A 22,692-nucleotide genomic window follows, 5' to 3' on the forward strand; every position below is an offset into this window, starting at 1 on the left:
TGCTTGCCTTGTATATAGCCAATCCAGGTTCAAGAGGGAGGAAGGGGAAGGAAGGAAGGAAGGAAGGAAGGAAGGAAGGAAGGAAGGAAGGAAGGAAGGAAGGAAGGAAGGAAGGAAGGAAGGAAGGAAGGAAGGAAGGAAGGAAGGAAGGAAGGAAGGGAGGGAGGGAGGGAGGGAGGGAGGGAGGGAGGGAGGGAGGGAGTTCATTTTAACTAAAAATGAAGTGTCAGTGGTGAGGGAATGTCAGTGAAAGAAACTAGAGAACAAAGTCAATCTGGACAAAGTACATCTGAAAGATAATAAACAAGTGATTAAAAAAAACTACGAGATGGGAAAACATTACAGTGTAAAGATCAGTATCATTCATTGTTTAACTGCTTGCTGGTCAATTAATTCAAGGAAATCTCGAAGGCAGGGCCAAGATACTATCGAGGAAGAAGCCAATGAACGTGCTCACTGCCAAAGGGGATCTGCACAACACAGAAAACAGTGCTAAGGCAGCAAAGCTCTCTCAGACACCAGACACCCTTTTGCTCACCAGGCAGGAGCTCACTCACCTGCTCCAACAATTCTACCAGACTCCTGTGGTGGGGGGATGGGGACAGAGAAGGTTGATGTCCAGATCATGTGTGGTGAGTGCCCTGAGGACAGTGCTTCTCAAATAGTGGAGCATGCCCCCCGGAAGGGGGAGTCGAGGCTCCGTAAAGAGGGGTGCATTTGACCTCGGCAAACACTGTCATAACAAGTTAAGCCCTGTGTTTACGTCTCTGTATGTCTCTGGAGCTGAGAGTTGCTGTGTCCTGCTTCAAACCTCACTTCGAAAAGCTATGCACACTGCAAAACGTGCTCATTGTAGCCATTAATCCAGACATCACCTCTGATTTAAAAAATCAGTTCAAATTACTTTATATATTTTTGTTTTGCAGATTAAAGTTTTTTTAATAAAGATACTATTTACAGTTGTGTGGGGGGGCATAAAATGTTTTCTTCTTCCTAGGGGGGCATGACAGAAAATAATTGAGAAGCAGTGCCTTAGGGTCAGGTCAAATTATTCAAGGCAGAGGAGAGAAGGATGCAAAGCATTCTGACCAAATATTCTTATCAACTGAAAGTAAATGAGGGGCAGGAAGACAGCCCAAAGAGTTGGACCGCAGAGCCTCAATGCTCCCAGGACCTCCAAGAACTCCTGCAATGCTCAGACCTGCATTGCTCAAGAACTACTGGAGAGTGGTGCTCCAGACCATGAGGTACCTAGGGTAGAAGCAAGGTCAGCCTCAAACAAGGCAAGTGCCTTAAACTCCATAACATTTTGCCAATCCCCAAGTACTCAAAGGTTGAGACAACTTAAACTTTTTAGTAGCAGAGAAACAAGTAAAGCAATCACACACATCGTTTTTACCTGTCAGAATCATGCCTCAATATTTTCCTCCATGAGCATGACTGTAATTCTGTCAACCTTAAAGAAACACAAGCATCGCTCAATTGTGGCACGATGAATCAAGGGGCAGATTATATTAGATTGTCGCCAGGTGTTATGTCCAAACCAGAAGGGCCACTGTAAGACAGGAACTATGCAACCCCAAAATGCAAATCTGATTCTTATTTTGAAACCTCACTCTCAAACCTCTCAAAGTTAGCTGATGACTAAATGAAATGCTTATTTGATTCATTTAAAACTCTCTCAGAGGTCTCAAACTCAATTTACCTGCGGGCCGCAGGAGACAAAGTCGGGGTGATCCTTGAGTGCAAAGTCAGTAGTAAGCCTTGAACATTGGGAGGTGTGACCCAAACAACTAAAACAAAACAAAACAAAAAGAGATTCCTCTAGGGCAGGGGCACAAAATGTTGTATGGAGGGCCACGAGTTTGAGGCCCCTGCTTGAAATGTTAGATCACACTAAAATGCTTCTCAATGCCTCTCATTTACCGAAACCTAGCACAAGAATGATGTGTCTACAGAGTGTCGAGCCCCCGATGTGCTCAGTCACCAAAATGCTGGTTATCATGCCATAGAAGACACGCATTCTTACAGTTAACATCATTACTAAATCTTACAAATAAGAAGGTATTTAATTTGTAAGTACTGTTAATACTTTAGTCCTCTCAATACATAGCACTCACAAAACTAGGAACACTAAAAATTTTGTTGTTGCTTCGTTTGGGGCCACATCCAGTTGTGCTCAGGGATCAATGTGGGCTGGCCATGCCCAGGATCAAACTGGGGGTCAAATGCAGACTGACCACATGCCCTTACCCACTGTATCTAAGATATGAAAGTAGGACTCTCTCCAAGATTTTTAAAGTCATATTCAAGTGTGATGATTTTAAACTCATATTCAAGTGTTACAAATTCTTTTTAGGGAGAGGGGGTTCACACCCAGCAGCGCTCAGGGGTTCCTCCTGGCTCTATGCTCAGAAATCGCTCCTGCCAGGCTCGGGGGACCATATGGGATGCTGGGGTTCGAACCATAATCCTCCTGCATGCAAGACAAACGCCCTACCTCCATGCTATCTCTCCAGCCGAGTGTTAAAAATTCTTTAGAAGAAAATTAAATGTAATGTTTATTTTTCCAAAAGATTTTTTTTCTAATTAAGTAATACATGACTCTGTAGAAAACCAGGGGTAAAATACAGGCATAAAAAGAAAAAAAAAAATCAACGCCACCGCAATTCAATATTATCTTTACTTTCAACTATAGTTTGAGAAGTTTAATTTTCAGGTGACAGCTTCTTTCAATTCTGAAAACAGATGAAATTTCATGAATCAAGGTAATTACTGTCAGGTTGCTTAAAAATAGCAATGTTCTATTAAGGTAAGAAACATTAACTCCACTTGTAATTGTTTTAAATAATGAATGCTTTCTCTATCTTTTATGCTTTAATGTAAACTACGCTCAATCAACAAACACGACAGACGGAATTTAACTAAATATTTTTTAAACAATTTAAACATATTTTGATAAAATGAGTCATGTCTAAGAACTGATTGTAATTAACGAATGGAAAACACTAGAGTTAAAATTCAGTCTCTTCAATGGTTTTCAGATAAAGGCAAATCACTTAATAGGCCTCACTCAAGCATGGTATGTTTTAGCCTAGTTCCAGATATGGCAACAAACTTTAACAAAAAGTAACTTTTGCTCTTCTAAATAGTGCTTATGAAAACAAGTTTCCAGGAAAAACCAATACTAATTAAAAGAATGCCTATTTGAAAGGCATTTACACTTTCAGTATATTAACATTTAATAGCCCCTAAAGGCTGACCTTAAAAACCTAAGCCTTAAACTACACAATGAAAGGCAATGGAATTTATAATAAAAAGTAGTTAAGGAAATTGCTCTACTCCCAAACTCTGTGTTATGAAATCTTTTTGGGTTTATAACCATAACACCTAAAGGGCTTATTTGATAACATTTTATTTTACCTTAATTTGTAAGATAAATTTTCTAAACTAATAATTAAGTTCAAAATGATACTTTTAAATATAAAAATATTTTGAACCTGTTAAACTGATTAGTTCAAATGAAATCAATAGAAGCCTTTATTTCAGGGTCCAGGGAGAAAGTGGAAAAGACTATTGAGCATGCTTGCATCCAGAAGGCTCGAGTACGATTCCTAGCACCACAAGCCCCAAACCCACACCCACGTCCCATCCCACCCCAAGACTTTCTAGTAGCTACCCTATGGGGTAGCCTTTGAGTATCATCAGGTGTAGCCCAAAAAACAACCCAGAAAAGACATTTCAATGTTGTGCTCATTGACATCAATTTTAAGATATGACTTAAAATTCAGCAAATGTTAACTGCAGAATCTTTCAACTTCTATATTTGCTTTGATTTAGTGATCAAACTAGAACTGATTTGAATGTTTGCTCAAATGGGCTTTTAAACAAGTTGTTGATTTTGAAATTTGAAGAATATGTCCCATTTTTATATTGCTACTACTTTTGGGTCTCAAAACCCAATATATACAGTTTTCATCACAGGGTTTAGCTAAGGGAATATTTTCATATTTTATTAATACTTTTTTAAACAAAGATGTATTTGTCTACATGAATTTTTATTAAGTCCAAGAATCCCCACAAACTTCACTATGTCTATGTGTCCGTAACTGACTGGCACCCTGGAGCTGTAAACATCATATTACATGGGCCATATTTATTCTAAAATACAAACACAAAGATGAGAGAGAAAGACCACTGTCGCCTTATAAATTACCTAACTGAATTACAAAGAACAACAAAATTGTAGTCTGACCCAGGACGTGTGAGCTTAGACTTTTATTCACACTGGATGTTACCTAACCAACCCTGGCTCCTTTTTACAACTCTGCACATTCATAAAATTCCATTAATTGGAACAAGCGAATGGAGGAGAAGGATTAATAGGAAATCTAGCACTCCAGAGCAAGAAGCACTTGCAGTGGACAAAAGAATCGTGCTTGCAGGGAAATGTTAGGACCCCTCAATGAACACAACTGTTCCTGAGTCTGAAGAAATAGAGCTTGATTTTCTGAAGAAACAACGAAGCTACAATCACAGATATTTCTTGTAGAAAGGTCCTTCTATGTGATTTGGCCCAATCTCTTGTTTTCTTGATGAACTAGAGTAAAGAAATAGTTTAAATTACTTCCATGCAAATACCCAGCTCCCTGCTATGTGCTGGGTTTAGTTCAAGGATGTGACTTTGAAAAATTCCTTTTACTCATGTGTCGTGTGTATTGCATAGTTCATTCGTAAATCCTATAAAATTAACTGAGAGATTGTAAGACGATCTGAAGAGTCATCCTTGGCAACAGTGGAAGTAAATACTGTGGAGTTCGATGCAAATCTCTTATTTAAAAAGAAGAAACTATAGCACTGCACAGGGCCTTCCTAATCTGAGAAGCAACCACGATAAATCAAAATTCCTTCTTAAGAAAAGAAAACACAAAAAAAAAGAGAAGAGGGGAGGGGAGGGGAGGGGAGGGGAGGGGAGGGGAGGGGAGGGGAGGGGAGGGGAGGGGAGGGGAGGGGAGGGGAGGGGAGGGGAGGGGAGGGGAGGGGAGGGGAGGGGAGGGGAGGGGAGGGGAGGGGAGGGGAGGGGAGGGAGAGGGGAGGGAGGAGAGGAGAGGAGAGGAGAGGAGAGGAGAGGAGAGGAGAGGAGAGGAGAGGAGAGGAGAGGAGAGGAGAGGAGAGGAGAGGAGAGGAGAGGAGAGGAGAGGAGAGGAGAGGAGAGGAGAGGAGAGGAGAGGAGAGGAGAGGAGAGGAGAGGAGAGGAGAGGAGAGGAGAGGAGAGGAGAGGAGAGGAGAGGAGAGGAGAGGAGAGGAGAGGAGAGGAGAGGAGAGGAGAGGAGAGGAGAGGAGAGGAGAGGAGAGGAGAGGAGAGGAGAGGAGAGGAGAGGAGAGGAGGAGAGGAGAGGAGAGGAGAGGAGAGGAGAGGAGAGGAGAGAAAATGCAGCACTAACTAGTCAGAAACTTCGTATTTTTGAGACCAGGAGACTGAGTTAAAATATAAAGAGTTTTATTTTACTTAATTTTATGATGGATTAAAGAAAAATTATACAATTACTAAAATCTTCTGGATAAAATTTTTGGAAGACTACATGAAAAATTCTTGAGAGTAAAGGGATAAAGAGTAAACTTTTAAAGAGGGGTCGGAGTGATGGTACAGCAGGTAGGGGACATTTGTCTTGCACGTGGCCCACCCGAGTTCGATCCCCAGCATCCTATACTGATTTCTCAAGTGCAGAGCCAGGAGTAACCTGAGCACTGCTAGGGATGGCTCAAAAACCAATATTAATACTAATACTACTAATAATTACAATAATTTCTTTTAAGAATTCTGGTTTTTGAAAACTTGTAAGCGATCAAACAATGAAAATTAATGCAACATATATAAAAGAAAGCACAGTGACAAAGCAAAGGAGAGATTTCTAGTCTGGCACTGTCTAGCACAGGAACCTGGGGAAGTCTATTTGTGTTCCAATCTTCTGCCTTTCTAATGAAAAGAGAGAATGATCATGAGCCACCATGTCACATACCCAATTTAATGTTAACTAATCTCAGGCTGCTTATTTCTCCTATAACAGATATTTGGCATGTTCATCAAACTAACACTGAAAGAGTAATAGGAACGAAACAAAAGAGAAGTGTAAATGAATTTCCCTATAATGAGAATAATTAACTGCTCCTTCTCCCCCAATCTTTTAGAATTCAGGAAATATTTCATTTGCTGAAGGACAGAAAAGAAATAAAAAATGTGGTGCAATACCAAAATATATGATGAGAAAGATAAATAAATAGAATGACCTGAATGTTTCATTAGAACACCTTCCAAATATGTAAACATCATTAAATTCCAAAATTATTCTAAATCAAACAAATTACAATTCTGATAGGGCTAGACTATTGTCTTGTTTCTTAATTGATTGATCATACTTTCTGTCCCTAAGTGTTAATTCAATTATTGATTTCTCTAATGATGAATGAGAATGCACAATATTTTTCTATGCAGCTTAACTATTTCTCATAATCTATCACATCACTTGAATAAAATTTATACTTAATACTAAATATTGAAGCCTTCCTAAACATTAAAGCTATGCCCAACATTCATTACTTAAACAAAAGATCAAGCTTCTCTTATACTTTGAGTAAAGAGGAAAATCAACTACTTTTCCCTCTATTACTTGTCTAAATGTCACAAATAAAGCATTTATTTTGACCTGAGATTAAATCAAGCCACTGAATGTTTAGGCAAAAAAACATCAAGACCAAAAACTTCACTTCTTAAGACCCTGATCTCAACTCTACTGCTTTGGTCCAAAGATTCCCAGGAATGTGATTTTTTTCTTTGGTCCTTTGTTTTGTTTTGGGTCACACCCAGCCTTGCTTAGGGCTTACTCCTGGCTCTGCATTCAAGAATTACTGAATTACTGGTAGTGCTCAGGGAACCAACCATATGAAATGCCAGGGATTGAACGTGGGTGACTGCATGAAAGACAAACACCCTACCCACTGTAGCCCAATTTCTCAAGAGACTTAAGAACGCTGACTTCACTCAAGATTTCCGGTTTCAGACCTCTAAGGAAAGATGCAGACCACACACGACAAGCAAGTTCAGTTTACTGTTAGTACCTTACTTAGGTGGAATGCCTGGCCATTGCCCATGATCTGAAAAAGTTCAAGGTGGAAACCACTTCCTTCCTAAAATTTAGGTATTTCAAACACTCCACCTGGAGTTTTGGCCCCCATTCCTTTCACTGTTGTTAAGATGATTGGCATGCCTGGCCACAGTGCATACACATGTGGTGATGAGGCTTACAGGAGGTCACAAAGCAGGATGCAGAGCATGCACACTCAACCCTAACCCTCGATAAAGGATGCAACTGTTTGATATTTGCAAAAAAAAAAAAATCACTAGAGGGCAAGTTCTGTGGTGTGCTGCTCTCACTCACTGGGCTGTGCAGAGACCAGAAACCATGGTGATATGAGAGATGGCAGAACTCCAGGGTACATGTATTCAGCAGCTGTGGCAACGCTGGGGATTGAGTACTGGGAACCACTGAGCTCTCCCCCCATGCCTCCTATAGGAGCTTCATTGTGTGGTCATGTCCACAAGAGCAAAGCATGACCTGTATATAATCTGCATAAAAACTCCCTAGCATGTCCACAAAGTGTATTGATGTTTTGAGACCAACGATTTCTAGAATCTGCCATCCTATAAAATCTCTACTATATAACAGTGGCATGATTAACTAACTAGTCTACCAAAACAGGTATCTTGGCAACAATTGAAAATAGAGTCTGCCAGAACAATAAGACAATTCCACAGGTAGTTTATAGAGAAAGATTTAACAATTCTAATTAAATAGATACTCCTGGGGAACTTATTTAAAAAAAAAAAAAAGTTCATTAAGGGGCCAGAACAATAGAACAGCAGTAGGGTGTTTGCTTTGCAGGCCGCTGACCCAGGACAGACCTGGGTTTGATCCCCGGCCCCCCATATAGTCTCTCAAGCCAGAAGCCATTTCTGAGTGCACAGCCAGGAATAACTCCTGACTGACACCAGGTGTGGCCCAACCGCCCCCCCCCCCAAAAAAAGTTCATTCAGAACTCTAAAATAAAGCCAAAAAAAAAAAGAAAACAACTCTGTTTTTCAAAGTTATACAAGGGAAAAGCCCATCTAAGAAATACCTATTGCGGCCCGGAGAGATAGCACAGCGGCGTTTGCCTTGCAAGCAGCCGATCCAGGACCAAAGGTGGTTGGTTCGAATCCCGGTGTCCCATATGGTCCCCCATGCCTGCCAGGAGCTATTTCTGAGCAGACAGCCAGGAGTGACCCCTGAGCACTGCCGGGTGTGACCCAAAAAAACTAAAACTAAAAAAAAAAAAAAAAAAAAAAGAAATACCTATTGCTTTGGCACCCCTGCTTGTACCAAAGCCAGACACTGCAACAAATTCACAAGAGTGTGTTGGTAAAGCTGATACAGAGTCAAAGCACCAACTGCCAGAGTATGCAGGCTCTGCGGTCAAGGAAGTGCCGATGTTGACACCAGATAGTGCTGCATTCCGTAATACAAGTCATGTCTGAGTCAGGTCCTCATCAGAGTTTTCAATGAAGACTGATGTGAAGTAAATTAATATTTTTTAAAAAGGGGCTGGATAGATAGTACAGTGGGTAAGTGATTGCTTGCATGTGCTCCACCAGGAGTGTTTTCTGAGTGAAGAGCCAGGAGGAACCCATGTGCACCACAGGGTGTGGATCAAAAACAAAAAGGGGAGGAGAGATGGGAGTAATAAATACATAAAACATAATTTTTATTAGAAATTAAAAAGCCAGGGCCCGGAGAGATAGCACAGCGGCGTTTGCCTTGCAAGCAGCTGATCCAGGACCAAAGGTGGTTGGTTCGAATCCCGGTGTCCCATATGGTCCCCCGTGCCTGCCAGGATCTATTTCTGAGCAGATAGCCAGGAGTAACCCCTGAGCAACGCTGGGTGTGGCCCAAAAACCAAAAAAAAAAAAAAAAAAAGAAGAAAGAAATTAAAAAGCTAGCAGCCTGTGTTCTAAAACTCTGGAGAAAAAAAATTGTGTTTTTTTTTTTTTAATTTAGCGTCAACATTTCTAAGACCAGATTGACCAGATCAATGTAGGTCCAGAAACACATTATTATTATTATAAAATTATAAATTATTATTATAAAATCACAATGAGAATATTCTCAAGGGGGGGATTTTGTTCTAATATCTAACCTGTTCCTTCTCAACTAGATGATTTAAAATGACTAGCATCAGTTCATTTTATATTGAATTAAAGCCCCACTTTGCTGTTTTGTAAGCTAAACTTCCAATATGCCACTTTTCTAGTTGGTATACCAACTGTATGCCCAGAGTACATATCTTATCACTGAAGAAATGACTTAATATAACTTAGAAAAGTTTTTATGTGAAATATAAAAAAACAAATGAGCCACCCTAGTGCCAAGGAGAAAGATCAAGGTGCTAGAGAGCAGGTCCTGCATGCCGGCACCCAGCTTCAATCCCTGGAAACATGGTTCTCCAATATCTCCAGAAGTGATCCCATCAAAACAAACAAATTACTCTTAGTAATCTACAAGCCTCCTTATAACTATTTTGAAAACAAATTTAAACATGAAACACATGGTTTTAGGGAGGTAAACTTTATAAAAATTCCTTTTAATGCCTGGCTTAAATATTAAGACTATACACACAATATTAAATTCTCTAATGAGAAAAAAATAATACAAGTTCCCACATTGCTAGTCTTATACTTTAATCTTGAAAACTTGAACATTCTGCGTTTTTATATGAATTAACTCATTTAATCCTCAGGACAACCTATATATAATGTTGACACTATTATTACCATTGTCTTTATTAAAAGAGCTCTGACAAACAGCTTACAGAAACTCAGAGTACACATAAGAATGATTTGTCTGACAAGCCTCACCTCCCTGCCAGAGGACAGTTGTGAGCTTCAATCAAATCTATCAGTAGATTCTTTTAATTAAAGAATCCTCTGCTTTGAAAAATATTTAAACAAGGTATTTCTATCCAATTTTTGTGAACATTCATACCACACTTCTAAGAGTTTGGGTAAAGGAAAGAGGTCTTGCACTTATTAGACTCGTGTCTTTTAGTAGCTTACCTTTTGAACCCATAAAATATGCTTTAAATGATCAAGGAGTAATTCAAGAAAGAACATACTTAATTTAATACTTGATTATAATCATCTGCTTCAAACCAGTACCATAAGTTTTTAGAGGCTGAGTAAACAGTGGACTGGAAAGATAAAGTGGAAAAGTAAAAGCATATTGTCCTGAGCTTTCAATTTTCACATATGGTGTTTAAGGGCAAGATACCACAAAGATTTGCTCTTTCCCACAGGTACTCGAGCTGAGCATGAGATTTTTCTTTAGACAACTACTCACATTGACAGCATGAAAAAAATTATCTTGTGCTCACTTTTTTGGATTATGATGACTTTTCCTGATTTATGATCTTCTTTCTGAATATTATAATGACTTCTCACACTCATAATAATTCTTTTCATGGTGAGAGTAAGAAGCCTAAATATTTATTCAAAGATACAAATCATTAACGGAGGAAAGATATTCATCCCTGAGATGTGAACCACAATAAGACAAATTCTAGATTTGGAAATCATAGGGGGAAAAGGAGGTATGCTACACAGAGACTGACAATATTTTTTAAAAAATCACCGAAATCTCAAAATTCTACCACTAATATTTTTAACTGTTTAATTTTTTTATTTTTTTATTTTTTTTTTTTTTGGTTTTTGGGCCACACCCAGCGTTGCTCAGGGGTTACTTTTAGCTGTCTGCTTAGAAATAGCTCCTGGCAGGCACAGGGGACCATATGGGACACCGGGATTCGAACCAACCACCTTTGGTCCTGGATCGGCTGCTTGCAAGGCAAACGCCGCTGTGCTATCTCTCCAGGCCCTTAACTGTTTAATTTAATTGAGGAGATGGTGTTGGGCCATACCAGTGACTCTCAGGGGTTACTCCTGGCTATGCACTCAGAAATGGCTCCTGGCTCTGGGGACCATATGGGATGCCGGGGGATCGAACCGCTGTCCATCCTAGGCTAGCGTGCGCAAGGCAGAAGCCTACTGCTTGTGCCACTGCTGTCCCCAAAACTACATTTTTAAGTTTTGATCCTGAAGTAAACCAAACTGGCTGCAAGCAGAAAAAGAACTATGTTTTATTCAATTCAACTAAACTTATGAGCCTTACACTAGAAATTACAGCACAGGTTGAGCAGAAAATTAAAAATAGCTCACACATGTAGGATCAGATAAATATTGTGCTCCCAATATTAAATTTGGAATAATATAGGAATGGAAGAGGGGAGGAGACTACATTTCCACCTTCGATCATACAAATTCAAGAGAATAACAATTTTTAAAGAACAGTAATAAAGACATGCTACTGATAAATTGTGAGGTAAATTGCTGGAAAAGATGAGCAAGAAAAAGTTGCCTGAGGAGTCTCGCTCAAAGGAGCGAGATCCAAATTGAGTTGAGTTGCCATGGAAGACAGAACAGGTCAAAGCAAATCAGTCTAGTCCATGGTAAGCATTGCGAAGGGCAATTCCAATTGAAAAGCCTCTATTGCGTAGATGGAAGGAGTGAAAGTGCTGTCAAGTTATGCCACCATCGTTCTAAATACATTTGACACATGATACTCTCAGGCTTGAGTGGGCCTCCCCAAGAGCAGTTGATTCAAAACATTGAAACTCAAAAATCATAAACTCCAGCCAACAGAAGCCCATAACAGTATACTTTGGAATATTACAGCCAAGAGGCTCTACAGTTACCAAGACAGTATTTTATTGTAGCACTTAAAGCTTTTCCTATTCTTTAGATATAAATATTAAGCCCTACTACATCAACCTTACACATCTATTAATAAACCCCAAATGAAACACCTCATTCTCCTCTGGCAGGGTCTCAGCTACAAGTGAAACTCTTTCTAGGAACCGCACTTCCAAAATTGAGTGTCTTCTACCACTCCAATAAAACAGATAAAGTACATGATAGAAAGTAGACACAGAGACACGTATGCTCAAACTACTTCCTTCAGTTTCACGGAAGGCTGTCAACAGGCTCTAATGCTAACAAAGATATGTCAAACTCTAGGGAGTCAAGGTGACTTCATTAACTGAAACATCTGGCTTTTTTTTTTTTTTTTTGGTTTTTGGGCCACACCCGGTGACGCTCAGGGGTTACTCCTGGCTATGCGCTCAGAAGTCGCTCCTGGCTTGGGGGACCATATGGGACGCCGGGGGATCGAACCGCGGTCCGTCTCCTAGGCTAGCGCAGGTAAGGCAGGCACCTTATCTCAAGCGCCACCGCCCGGCCCCGAAACATCTGGCTTTTTAAAAGGGGATTTAAGAGCTGGAATGAAGTATAGGGCCTGCAGGGATGTGGCCTTAGGTTTGGTCCCAGGCAAACCCCCATGACTCCAAAGTCACTTTAAAAATAAAAAATAGCAAAAGACAATAATAAATTAAAAAATTAGAAAATAGCTTGGAGCTGGTGAGACAGAACAGCATATAGGAACCTGCCTTGCATATGACTGAACAGGCAGGTCTGATCCAGGTCACCTCCTGTAAGTATTCCCCCCAACCCCCAACCCAACCCCCACAAGGAGTAAACTATGAGCACAGAACCAAGAGTAAGCTCGGAATATAGATTGGGATGGGATAGAGGAGGGAAGGAATGGGGATGGGAAAGGATGGGGAAGAAAGAGGAAGGAAGGTCAAGACTAATGTCAACATTTTAGGGCTAAAATAAGCATATGTGCTCTTTATTCTATAATATTCTATAATATTTATTCTTTATCCTATAATATTTTTGCAATTATTTAAAGATATTGTAGGAAAGTAATTATTTTTTAATCATAAGAACAACCATGTGCCAGGTTCTGTGCTAGCCACTCTGTTATCAGTCCATTTTAAACAATCTTTAAAACAGTCTTTGTTGTACTTTAAAAATAAATAAAAGGCAAATTTAGGCCAGCATTATTTACACAGTGCTTTTAACACTTCAAAGCATAATATATAAAAATGATGAAAGGAAAATAATGATAAAAACTACATAGAACCAACCAAAGTTGATTTCAAACAGTATCCTTTTCTGGTGGGGGAGGGTTGGGCTTTTGGGTTTTTGGGTCACACCCAGCAGCGCTCAGGGGTTACTCCTGGCAGGCTCAAGGAACCATATGGGATGCCAGGATTCGAACCACCATTCTTCTGCATGCAAGGCAAACGCCTTACCTCCATGCTATCTCTCTGGCTCCTCAAACAGTATTCTTAACCTTCTTTTAAGAAGTGAAAAATCTTGGCTGGTCCGATGGCAGTGGTTTATCAGAACTTACTAATGTTAGTATCACAAAAGTTGGTATATAACCCCCCCCACACACACACTGCTCAATTTGACTGGCTTACAAAGAAAAAGATCTTGTCTAATGGGAAGGGGGAAATGTCCTGAAATCTAACTCTAATCTATAATGGTTTCCCCCTGCTGGTAACAGGCTACACAGACGCCACAGTAAGAATATTTCATTGAGCCATTATCAGATCTGTCAAAGACAGGACCCTACATGGTCCACTCTGTGCTTATTAGGTTACCATCTTGACCTTCATCTGCTAAACTCACCAATCTTAAATCCCATCCTATCTCACCTAAAAGAAATGAATAAGGATTATTAAGGAACACTGTTTACAAAATTTTTAAAGGAGTTTTATAGCAAGGCTTTTATATGAATATGAACACAAAAGAGACAATAACCTTTCATTTAAGAAAAGATGTTCAAAATTTAAAAGTTAAGGAGCAACCAAGCCTATAAAAATTAATACCGTTAAAATATAACACAAAAGTCATTACGCAATAAATTGAGGGCAATCCTATCACTCATGAGCACTGGAATTACTGAGGAAATATCACTTTAAAAATCAATTGAAGCAAATCATTCCACGAAAGCCTCCACCATTGGGGACTTGACCCCAGAGGCTATGCAATCCCACTCTAATAGACATGTAAATCTAAGGGAAGCACTGTAGCAAGACAATACTATGCTTGATGTCCTGAAATGCTAAGTTCCCATTCTGGTAATAACCAAAAAAACAAACAAACAAACAAACAAAAACAAACAACCATCAATTAAATGTTCTTAAGAAAACAAAATCTGCTCAAATATAAAACTATTCAAGGCAAGTAGGAATTTAAGGATAAAATAAAAGCTTATCTGTAAAGGAATGGAATTAAGGCGCTGGGCCCTACAATCCTCTCAAAGACAAAGAAACAATAACAACCAGCTTTCAGCAAGACAGTTTCAACTAGATGGGATGGGGCTTCGAGGTTGGTTATTGATCCTGACAGAAATCCCAACCTCAGTGCTACTCAATGAGACCTCACCAGCTAGAAAATTTAAAAAGAAATAGTGGACAAACAAGCATCAGAGTTCTAAACTGTCCACATTGGGAGGTGAGGCTTGTCTTTCTTCCTTTTATTTATGTGGACTATGCCCAGCAGTTCTCAAGATATATTCCACCAGAGGAAGTGCAAGGGATTCAAGGCCAATCGGCTGCATGCAAGGCCAGGGTCTTACCTACTGGACTATCTCTCCGGCCTGAAACTGCATACTCACGAGCATGACAGACTAAACGCTGATTCTCAACTGGGGAAACTGATCTCCCAGGAACACTGAGCATTTTCTGAAGACACAGTTTAGGTCATCACAACTATTTGAGCTAAAAAGCGTTATGGCTCCAGAACAGAGGTTCACAAACTTATTTCACCTCCCACCTCCTTTTCAGAAAAATAATACTCAGAAGCCCACTGGAAATCTGCTTCCTTTATGTCAATAGAAAGTGCCCCAGTTGTGCCAAGGCTACTATACCCCACTGGATGGCAGGGCAGTTCAGTTCTGAGGGGAAAGGGGAATTCCCACTTCAGGAAACAAAATTCTTAACAATAATTTAATGTTACAAATCTAATGATCACTTAATAAATGTTTATTATTGAAACTTTCAGAAATAATAGTCTAAATAGCAGATTAATAAATAGCAGACATTAATAAGAAATACAAATAATGATCTTAACAATAATCTCAAATCTCCTATTTTGAATTATGCTAGATAACTAATTCCTACTAATGAATAGATTTGATTTTTTTTCTAATGCCATTTTGAAAATTTTCTAGAATCCAGAGAGATGATACACAGGATAAAGACTTTCCTTGTATGCAGCCAACCGTGATTCAATTCCAGGTCTCATACATGGTCGTCCCCCCGCGGCCCCAAACCAGCTAAGCTTGACCCTTGAGAACAGAGCTAGAAGAAGCAAGCTCCAGAGCAGATATGGTCAAAACAAAGGGAAAGGAAAGAGATACCCTTCATTCCACAAAGAGCCCACAAAGTCCCACTTTGTAAATAGAATTAATAGGTATGTGAAGGAAGGGATGTACTAATGAAAATAGCATTTCCCATAGATATCTGTTTTTTAAAAAAGATATGAGCAAACTTAACAGTACTTCCTAGACACTACAAAAAAGGTTAATCACTGAACTTCGCCCTTAAGAGATCTTCTTTTCCAACAAGGGATGTGAGCTGAAGCCAATATTATAAACAAAAAGACAGATGGTCATTTTCTTTATAAAAGTAAAAGCACACAGTATTTGGGGCCCGCGAGGTGGCACTAGAGGTAAGGTGTCTGCCTTGCAAGTGCTAGCATAGGACAGACCGCGGTTCGATCCCCGGCGTCCCATATGGTCCCCCCAAGCCAGGGGCAATTTCTGAGCGCTTAGCCAGGAGTAACCCAAACCCCTGAGCATCGAACGGGTGTGGCCCGAAAAACCGAAGGGGGGGGGGGGAAAAAGCACACAATATTATTTCCCTTGGTACCAAATTTCTCTCCCTCTTTCTATTCTGGTTATAAACACCATTACTAAAATTTACATATACCTTTTTCTAGACCTGTTTTTTAGCATTTTGATATCCTTTAGAAAAATATTAAATTTCCTAGAATACTGAACAAAAGAATTAATACATGCTTAGAACTACACCAAATCCAATCATGACAATATGCTCCTGGTGGTAGAGAAAATTATAAAGACACATACATGGAAAGGAAAAAGAAAACCGAAGGAATATAGACATATTGACCTTATACAATTCCTAGAAATCAGAAATGCTAAAAGATAATGGTACTTTAGAAATAATAAATCTGGAGCCAAAGAGATAGTACAATGGGTTGGGTGTTTGCCACCAGACATAATTCCTGAGTGCCAAGCAAGAAATAACCCGAGTATCTCCAGGGGTGCTATCCCCCCACCAAAATAATAAATGCTTAAACTGAAGGTCAGAGTACAGATTCAAAAAATCCCACAAGATCAAACAGTTTATGAAAAGCGATCCCTATTTCTGGATGTTCCAATAAATAAGAAAAGTTTCATTTACATTCTCTTGCAGAAAAAAATTTTTTAAGAAATTATACTATGGAATTGCCCCAACCTTCTAGAAGTGTGTAAATACAAGGCATGGCTAAGGATTTAAGATTAGAAGTAGAATATAGAACTAATAAGAATGATACCATGAACTCAATTTCTGGCACACGAAACACAACCACCAAGATCTCTCTCTCTCTTACAGAAAGATGTTTCAGATTCTTCTTTAGATAGTATCTACACATTATGAATAGAAAAATTAGTAATTAGTGAGAAAAATTTTGTTGCGGACAATAGTGAAACAAATTCAAAAACTACTATTGACTACTGAAGGAGGAAGAGGGAAAGAGCTGCCTGGAAATCAGAGACAAGTGTCACCTCTCGCTGAACTGGTCTTGCAATTTGACATTTTCCTTCTATGTATAATGTTCACAAATTATGGGCACATGAAAGATACTTCTGAAAACCATGAAGTTGGAAAGAGACGTGGTTCAGGAACAGAACCAGGGGTCTTATTAAATATTTGCTCCTCCTTTCCTCGCAGAGACAGTTTCTCACTTTTTACAGTAAAGAAAAAAATAGCCAAAACTCTACAGATGCCTTTCAACTCATTTAGGATTCAAACTACTACAATCTCAAATTCACCTCATCAAAATTGCTCTTTACGTCACAATGACCATATACCTGCCAAATGAGTCTTTTACATAGGCGGCACAGCCAATTTTGACACAGCACAAATTCATGATTTGGGTGACCCTAGTCACGTTGGTATCATTTTCACTGCCCTTTCTCCTTCCTCACCCCTCCTGTAAATGCTCCCAGGACTCTAACCTCCTACCTCCCTCTTCTTATTTTCACGCAATTCTTAAATCTGTTTAAGTGAAACGTGAAAAAAAAATAATAAAAAGAATCTATTCATCACTGAAGTTATAAAACTATTATCCATAATTATAGACAAATTGTTCCGTCACCTCATACTTTTCCCATCATTTGATGTTTACTAATAGGTACATAGCAAGAGACACAACATGTACAAGGAAAATGGGTATGTGAAACGAAAAATTGTTATTCATTATCTTTTTTTACAGACAGTAAGAAGAGACTGCCTTCACCTCTCACACCAGAACTTGTTTGTTTACCCTCTGGATGGGGGGTGATTTTCACTGCCCTTTTGTCTTTACATTAAAAGAAGAAACAAAGTGGAAATAAGGAGAGTACAAGAAAGAAAATAACAGAGGACCGTGAGAACTGAAGAGAAGGGAGGATGAAGATGACAGAGGGAAATCTTAATGTGATAGAAACAATGGTCCTGTATCAAAATATTCCATTATGTAATTCAAAATCCAGCTTTTGCTATAAAAATTAAGAGGCTTATGAATTCATTTCTTGAACAGGAGGTTGTGTAAAAATACATTAGAAAGCAACAATCCCAGGCTTGAGAGGCAGAAAAATACAGACGCATGAAACAGCACAAAGCAAAGCACAGCCAAAATAATAGCTTCCAAGAAGCATATGTGTACACGAGCAGACATACATCTGCTAACAGACCACACACAAATAAGTATATGATTGGAGCATATGAGCTTATTTAGAGGAGCCCTAGTCTAGGGGTAGCGCAAGTTTGTCCAGAAAGAAAGATTGCTGATGAATTCGAGGGTTGGGGGAAAGACCACTGGAAAGTTGGTATTTGTGTTAACTCCACTATTGTATACTTGATACCAGAACTGAAAGGTCCAAACAGTTACTGGAAGCAATTACTTTGCCTGGAGAAAAGGAATTCAAAGGCTAAAGTATATAAAATTAAATTTCTTCAGCAACTAAATGTGGGCTAAAACTAGAATAAATTAAAAAATAAGTTTTTGCTCCTGATAGTACATGTAACATATATGTATGTTATATACATAATTGTTACATACTATCAGTGTGTGTATCATGTACTAGTGAATAAAACTGTACGATAAATTAATATATAATTAAACATATAAAATATGCAAACATTACAGAAAATAAAATTTCTTGTTTGATTATCCTACATCAAACATTTAGAACTTTCCTAAAATTCCAAAAGCAAGGATTATAGCTGTACCTCATTGGTAGAACACTTGCATTGCATGTGAGAGGCCATAGGCTCAATTCCCTAGCCCCACCTAAAAGTTAAAGACTCTGGAACTGGAGAAATGGTGTGGCAGCACTAATAGCCTTATTTTAAAATAAAACAAGTTCTTTTCTTTTCTTTTTGGTTTTTGGTTTTTGGGGTTACACCTGGCAGCGCTCAGGGGTTACTCCTGGCTCTATGCTCAGAAATCGCTCCTGGCAGGCTCAGGGGACCATATGGGATGCCGGAATTCAAACCACTTTCCTTGCATGCAAGGCAAATGCCCTACCTCCATGCTATCTCTCTGGCCCCACAAGTTCTTTTCTTAAAAGTCAAAGGGGGAAAAAACTCAAGGGGATAAAGAACACCTAATGAAGTTTTCTTATAGCGTATACTAAACTTTGGTTTAAAGCTTATCTAATTGTTAACATCTTCAAAACAATTTTCAAAATCACTAATATCTTTACATTGTAAGGAACAAAGTTGTACATCCAACCATTACTAAAATGACTAAAACACCAAAATCAATTCAACGACATTGCTAAACATCAACAGCCTCCCAATTATACAAAATTAAATACCCAGGTATATAGTCCTGTAAATCAAAACATCTGGTTTGCTAAAGTAAGAAAGACTTCTGCAATCTAAATGTGTAAAGATAAACAAATCCTATAAAACAGATTAACCACAGTTGACTTTCAACAGCCTTTTTTTTAAGTTTCAAATATTAATTGCTACTCCTTTAATATTTATTTTATTTCCACATTTTCTCTTCATGCCCAAATCCCTGTCATATATCCATGCAAACATCTATCACTATGATCAAAAGTCTGAGGACTAGCTCTGTGCATTCAAGTGAGGGGCTGGGAATGCACCTGAGAACGAGAAATAAAGACTACCCATCCCTGAGGAGGAAATTCACACTCCAACCATTCAGAACCATCAACATGAAAGGCAAAACTGTAACCACTCAAAAAAATGGAACTTCTATAAATTTAAAGAAAATGCTAATTTGGGGGCCCAAATACAAGGCAAATGCCTTACCCACTGTGTTATCACTCCAGCCCCATAAAAAATTTTTACAAGTCCAGAGAATGTCTTCTTCAATAACTAGAGCAAAATCCATAAAAAGTTCCTCTATCATCAAAGCAACTATAAACAAGGCATTCTTACCCAGCCATGTGTATTTACACCACTCTAAAGGTATTCTTATTTATTTTCAGACAAAATTTAATAAATAAAATGCCTAAATTCAATCTAATTTTAAATATTATAATATATTAATATATTGTATAATTATATATAAAATAATGTGATATGAACATGATTTATTAATATTTATTTATTTTTTTTGTTTTTGGGCCACACCCAGTAATGATCAGCAGTTACTCCTGGCTATGTGCTCAGAAGTTGCTCCTGGCTTGGGGAACCATATGGGATGCCAGGGGATCTAACTGCGGTCCATCCTAGGCTAGCGCTGGCAAAGCAGACACCTTACTTCTAGCGCCACCACACCGGCCCCGATTTATTAATATATTAATATAAGTATTGAATTATTTTAAGTGCAAATAGTAGCCAATATTTCAAGATATTCATGGAGATCAGGAAAAAAGATTTTTTTAAAAGGCTTATGGTATAAAGGCATACTGGGTGGAGAAAGGCTGTTAATGAATCTCTGATAGGAATCAGGAAAGAAAACTCCCAACAAAGGCAACAGTTGCCAGCTAAGATTCTGGCGAAATATCTCAAAGATTTAACTTTAAAGGGTAGCAAGGGGTTGGGGGTTGGGGAGAAATAAAAGTAAATAAAAACTGACAGAGGTTTCCAAAGTTCACATTATTAAACCAAAGGTTGGAATCATGAACTTAAGGGCAAGTTGAGAGAGAACAAAATAGAATTAAGAAGTGTGTCCTGCTCCTCAGAAATTCAACGATTCCAAGGAAGTTCTACACTACATTCTGAGGTAAATGAGGTAAATATTTGATTTTCAGGGCTTTGGTGTTTTGTTTTGTTTATAAATAATTTATCCAAACTTGCATATCTATTTGATATCAAAGACTGTCTCTAAAGATATGCACATAATAAATGATGGTTCAAAGTTTAGTACTATTCAAAAAAAAGTAACTCAGTCTTGATTTGACAATTATTAGGAGTGTTGACCAGGCTTATTTTGTTTTTTTGTTTGTTTTTTTTTTTGCGGGGGGGGGGGGGGCAGGCTTATTTTAAGGGCATAAGTCAATTCTATAAAAATTGTTAGCATTTGTAAAGTTACAATGCTGTAAGGAAGAAAGAAAAAAATAAGATAATGAAAGAACCAAAAAGAAGATTCAATTTCAAATAGTGTGATAATAAAGAGTTAGATGTGTGGGCCAGAGCAATAGCAGAGCAGATAGGGCATTTATTTGCCTTGCATGTGACTGAACCGGGTTCGATCCCCAGAATTTCATGTGCCCCCACCTCTACAACCCAATCCTGCCAGGAGTAATTTCTGAGCACAGACTCAGGATTAACCTGAGTGCTGCCAGGTATGGCCCCCAAACAAATAAAACATAACAAAACAACAAAGAGTTAGACATGAATATGTTAATGTTCCACTTTCATTTTTAATATTCAACAAAAATTCATAAAATCATATTTAATAAAGTACTGTACCAGGAATCTACTTTAGTGTATATACACTACTAACCTTACAACAAAATAAATACATTGCTCCTGTGCCCCAAAGATAGAAATGCCCAGAAACAGGACAAGAGTATCTTAAACACTCACCTTTTGTTGACTGGTTTTTCATCTTTTTCATAGGGTCGCACAAACCATTTCCCAATCCTAACGAAGTTTTTATCCATTAGGCACCTGCAATAATTACATAAAAAATTATTTTCTGTGGCTTTTGGGGTCGGGCCACAAGCAATGTATTCAGGGGCTACCCATGGTGTCAGGAACAGAAAAGTTCCCCATAGAGTGTGGCCAGAGCCCAGAATTATTTCAGTAACAATCATACAGATTTAAGATACAGTACCGAATGGCAAATTAAGTTGCCAAAACATTTTGTTGCTTTAAAAAATTTTACTTTAATAATTGCTAAAAAAATAACTAGGCTTAACTTTTAATTACATATTATTCTTTTGAGGGGGGCAGTACCGGGTGATGCTCAGGAGTTACTCCTAGCTATTCGCTCAGAAATCGCTCCTGGCTGGGGGGACCATATGGGATGCTGGGGATTGGACTGTCATGGGTCAGCCACGTGAAAAGCAAACACCTTACCACTGTACCATCGCTCCAGCCCCACATATTATTCTTACACAGGTTTAAAAAAAAAAAAAAAACCAATACAACAAATTCATTCACTGGTGGTTAGATTCCTATATCTTTGGCACTGCTTCAATTCCCTATTGCTGAAAATACTGGAAACAGAGGCTGCTTTGCCTCAAAGCACCAAAGATGGTGCTTTTAGACTGAGATCTAGTCTGTACGTTTTCTTGCTCAGCAATTCCTTTATGTGGCATGGCACAGGCAATGATCTGGAAGGGGGTATCAGAAACAAAAGCAGCAAAGTCTCTTTCTACTTAGGACTGCAAAACACTCCGGTTTAAGCCATCACAGGATGAAGAACTGTAGTATTTTTTTCAATAATGAATGTTAATTTTCCTCCTATTTAACATGTTCACACCTCTTTTCCATGCTATTGTGTGTGTGCACCAAATCACAGGGCTATCTTTCTCAGATACAGTAAACAGCAACAGATCCCAGCAAACAGCAACTCAAAGCATCCCAATTGCAAATAGAATTCAACTGAAGTGACAATAGAGAGCTACATGCACACACGTTCTCTTGTATGCAAGCAAATGACAACTCTATCACAAGTGCCATCTGGCCAACTGCAAGCCACCATCATTTGTGAAGAGTACACTTGATTTTAAGAATGTAAAAATGGGGAAATGTGTATTTCTGAAATTGATGGGATAGAGCTATTACTAACATTATTCAATGCAGCATTCATGTTTGTTCGTTTGTTTGTTTAAAAAACTGCCAGGACTGAATGTAATTCTTCTATACAAGGGAAAAAAAGAGCCACATTAGCAATTTATTCAGTAATCGTGTAGTTATGCACGGGGCTCTAGAGTC

At 38.7% G+C, this 22,692-nt stretch overlaps 1 protein-coding gene across 1 annotated transcript in view; it reads right to left on the minus strand.

Annotated features, from left to right (window-relative positions):
* MED13L (mediator complex subunit 13L) overlaps positions 1–22,692 on the minus strand; it is a 135,893-nt gene that overhangs the window by 100,606 nt on the left and 12,595 nt on the right. The window contains exon 2 of the mRNA XM_049788762.1: positions 21,337–21,420. Coding sequence (XP_049644719.1) covers positions 21,337–21,413 — 77 coding nt within the window. The 5' untranslated portion in view covers positions 21,414–21,420. The remainder of the gene's footprint in view (positions 1–21,336; positions 21,421–22,692) is intronic.

This window comes from Suncus etruscus, chromosome 15 (genome assembly GCF_024139225.1).
Source record: "Suncus etruscus isolate mSunEtr1 chromosome 15, mSunEtr1.pri.cur, whole genome shotgun sequence".
In the NCBI taxonomy this organism is placed as follows: Eukaryota; Metazoa; Chordata; class Mammalia; order Eulipotyphla; family Soricidae; genus Suncus; species Suncus etruscus.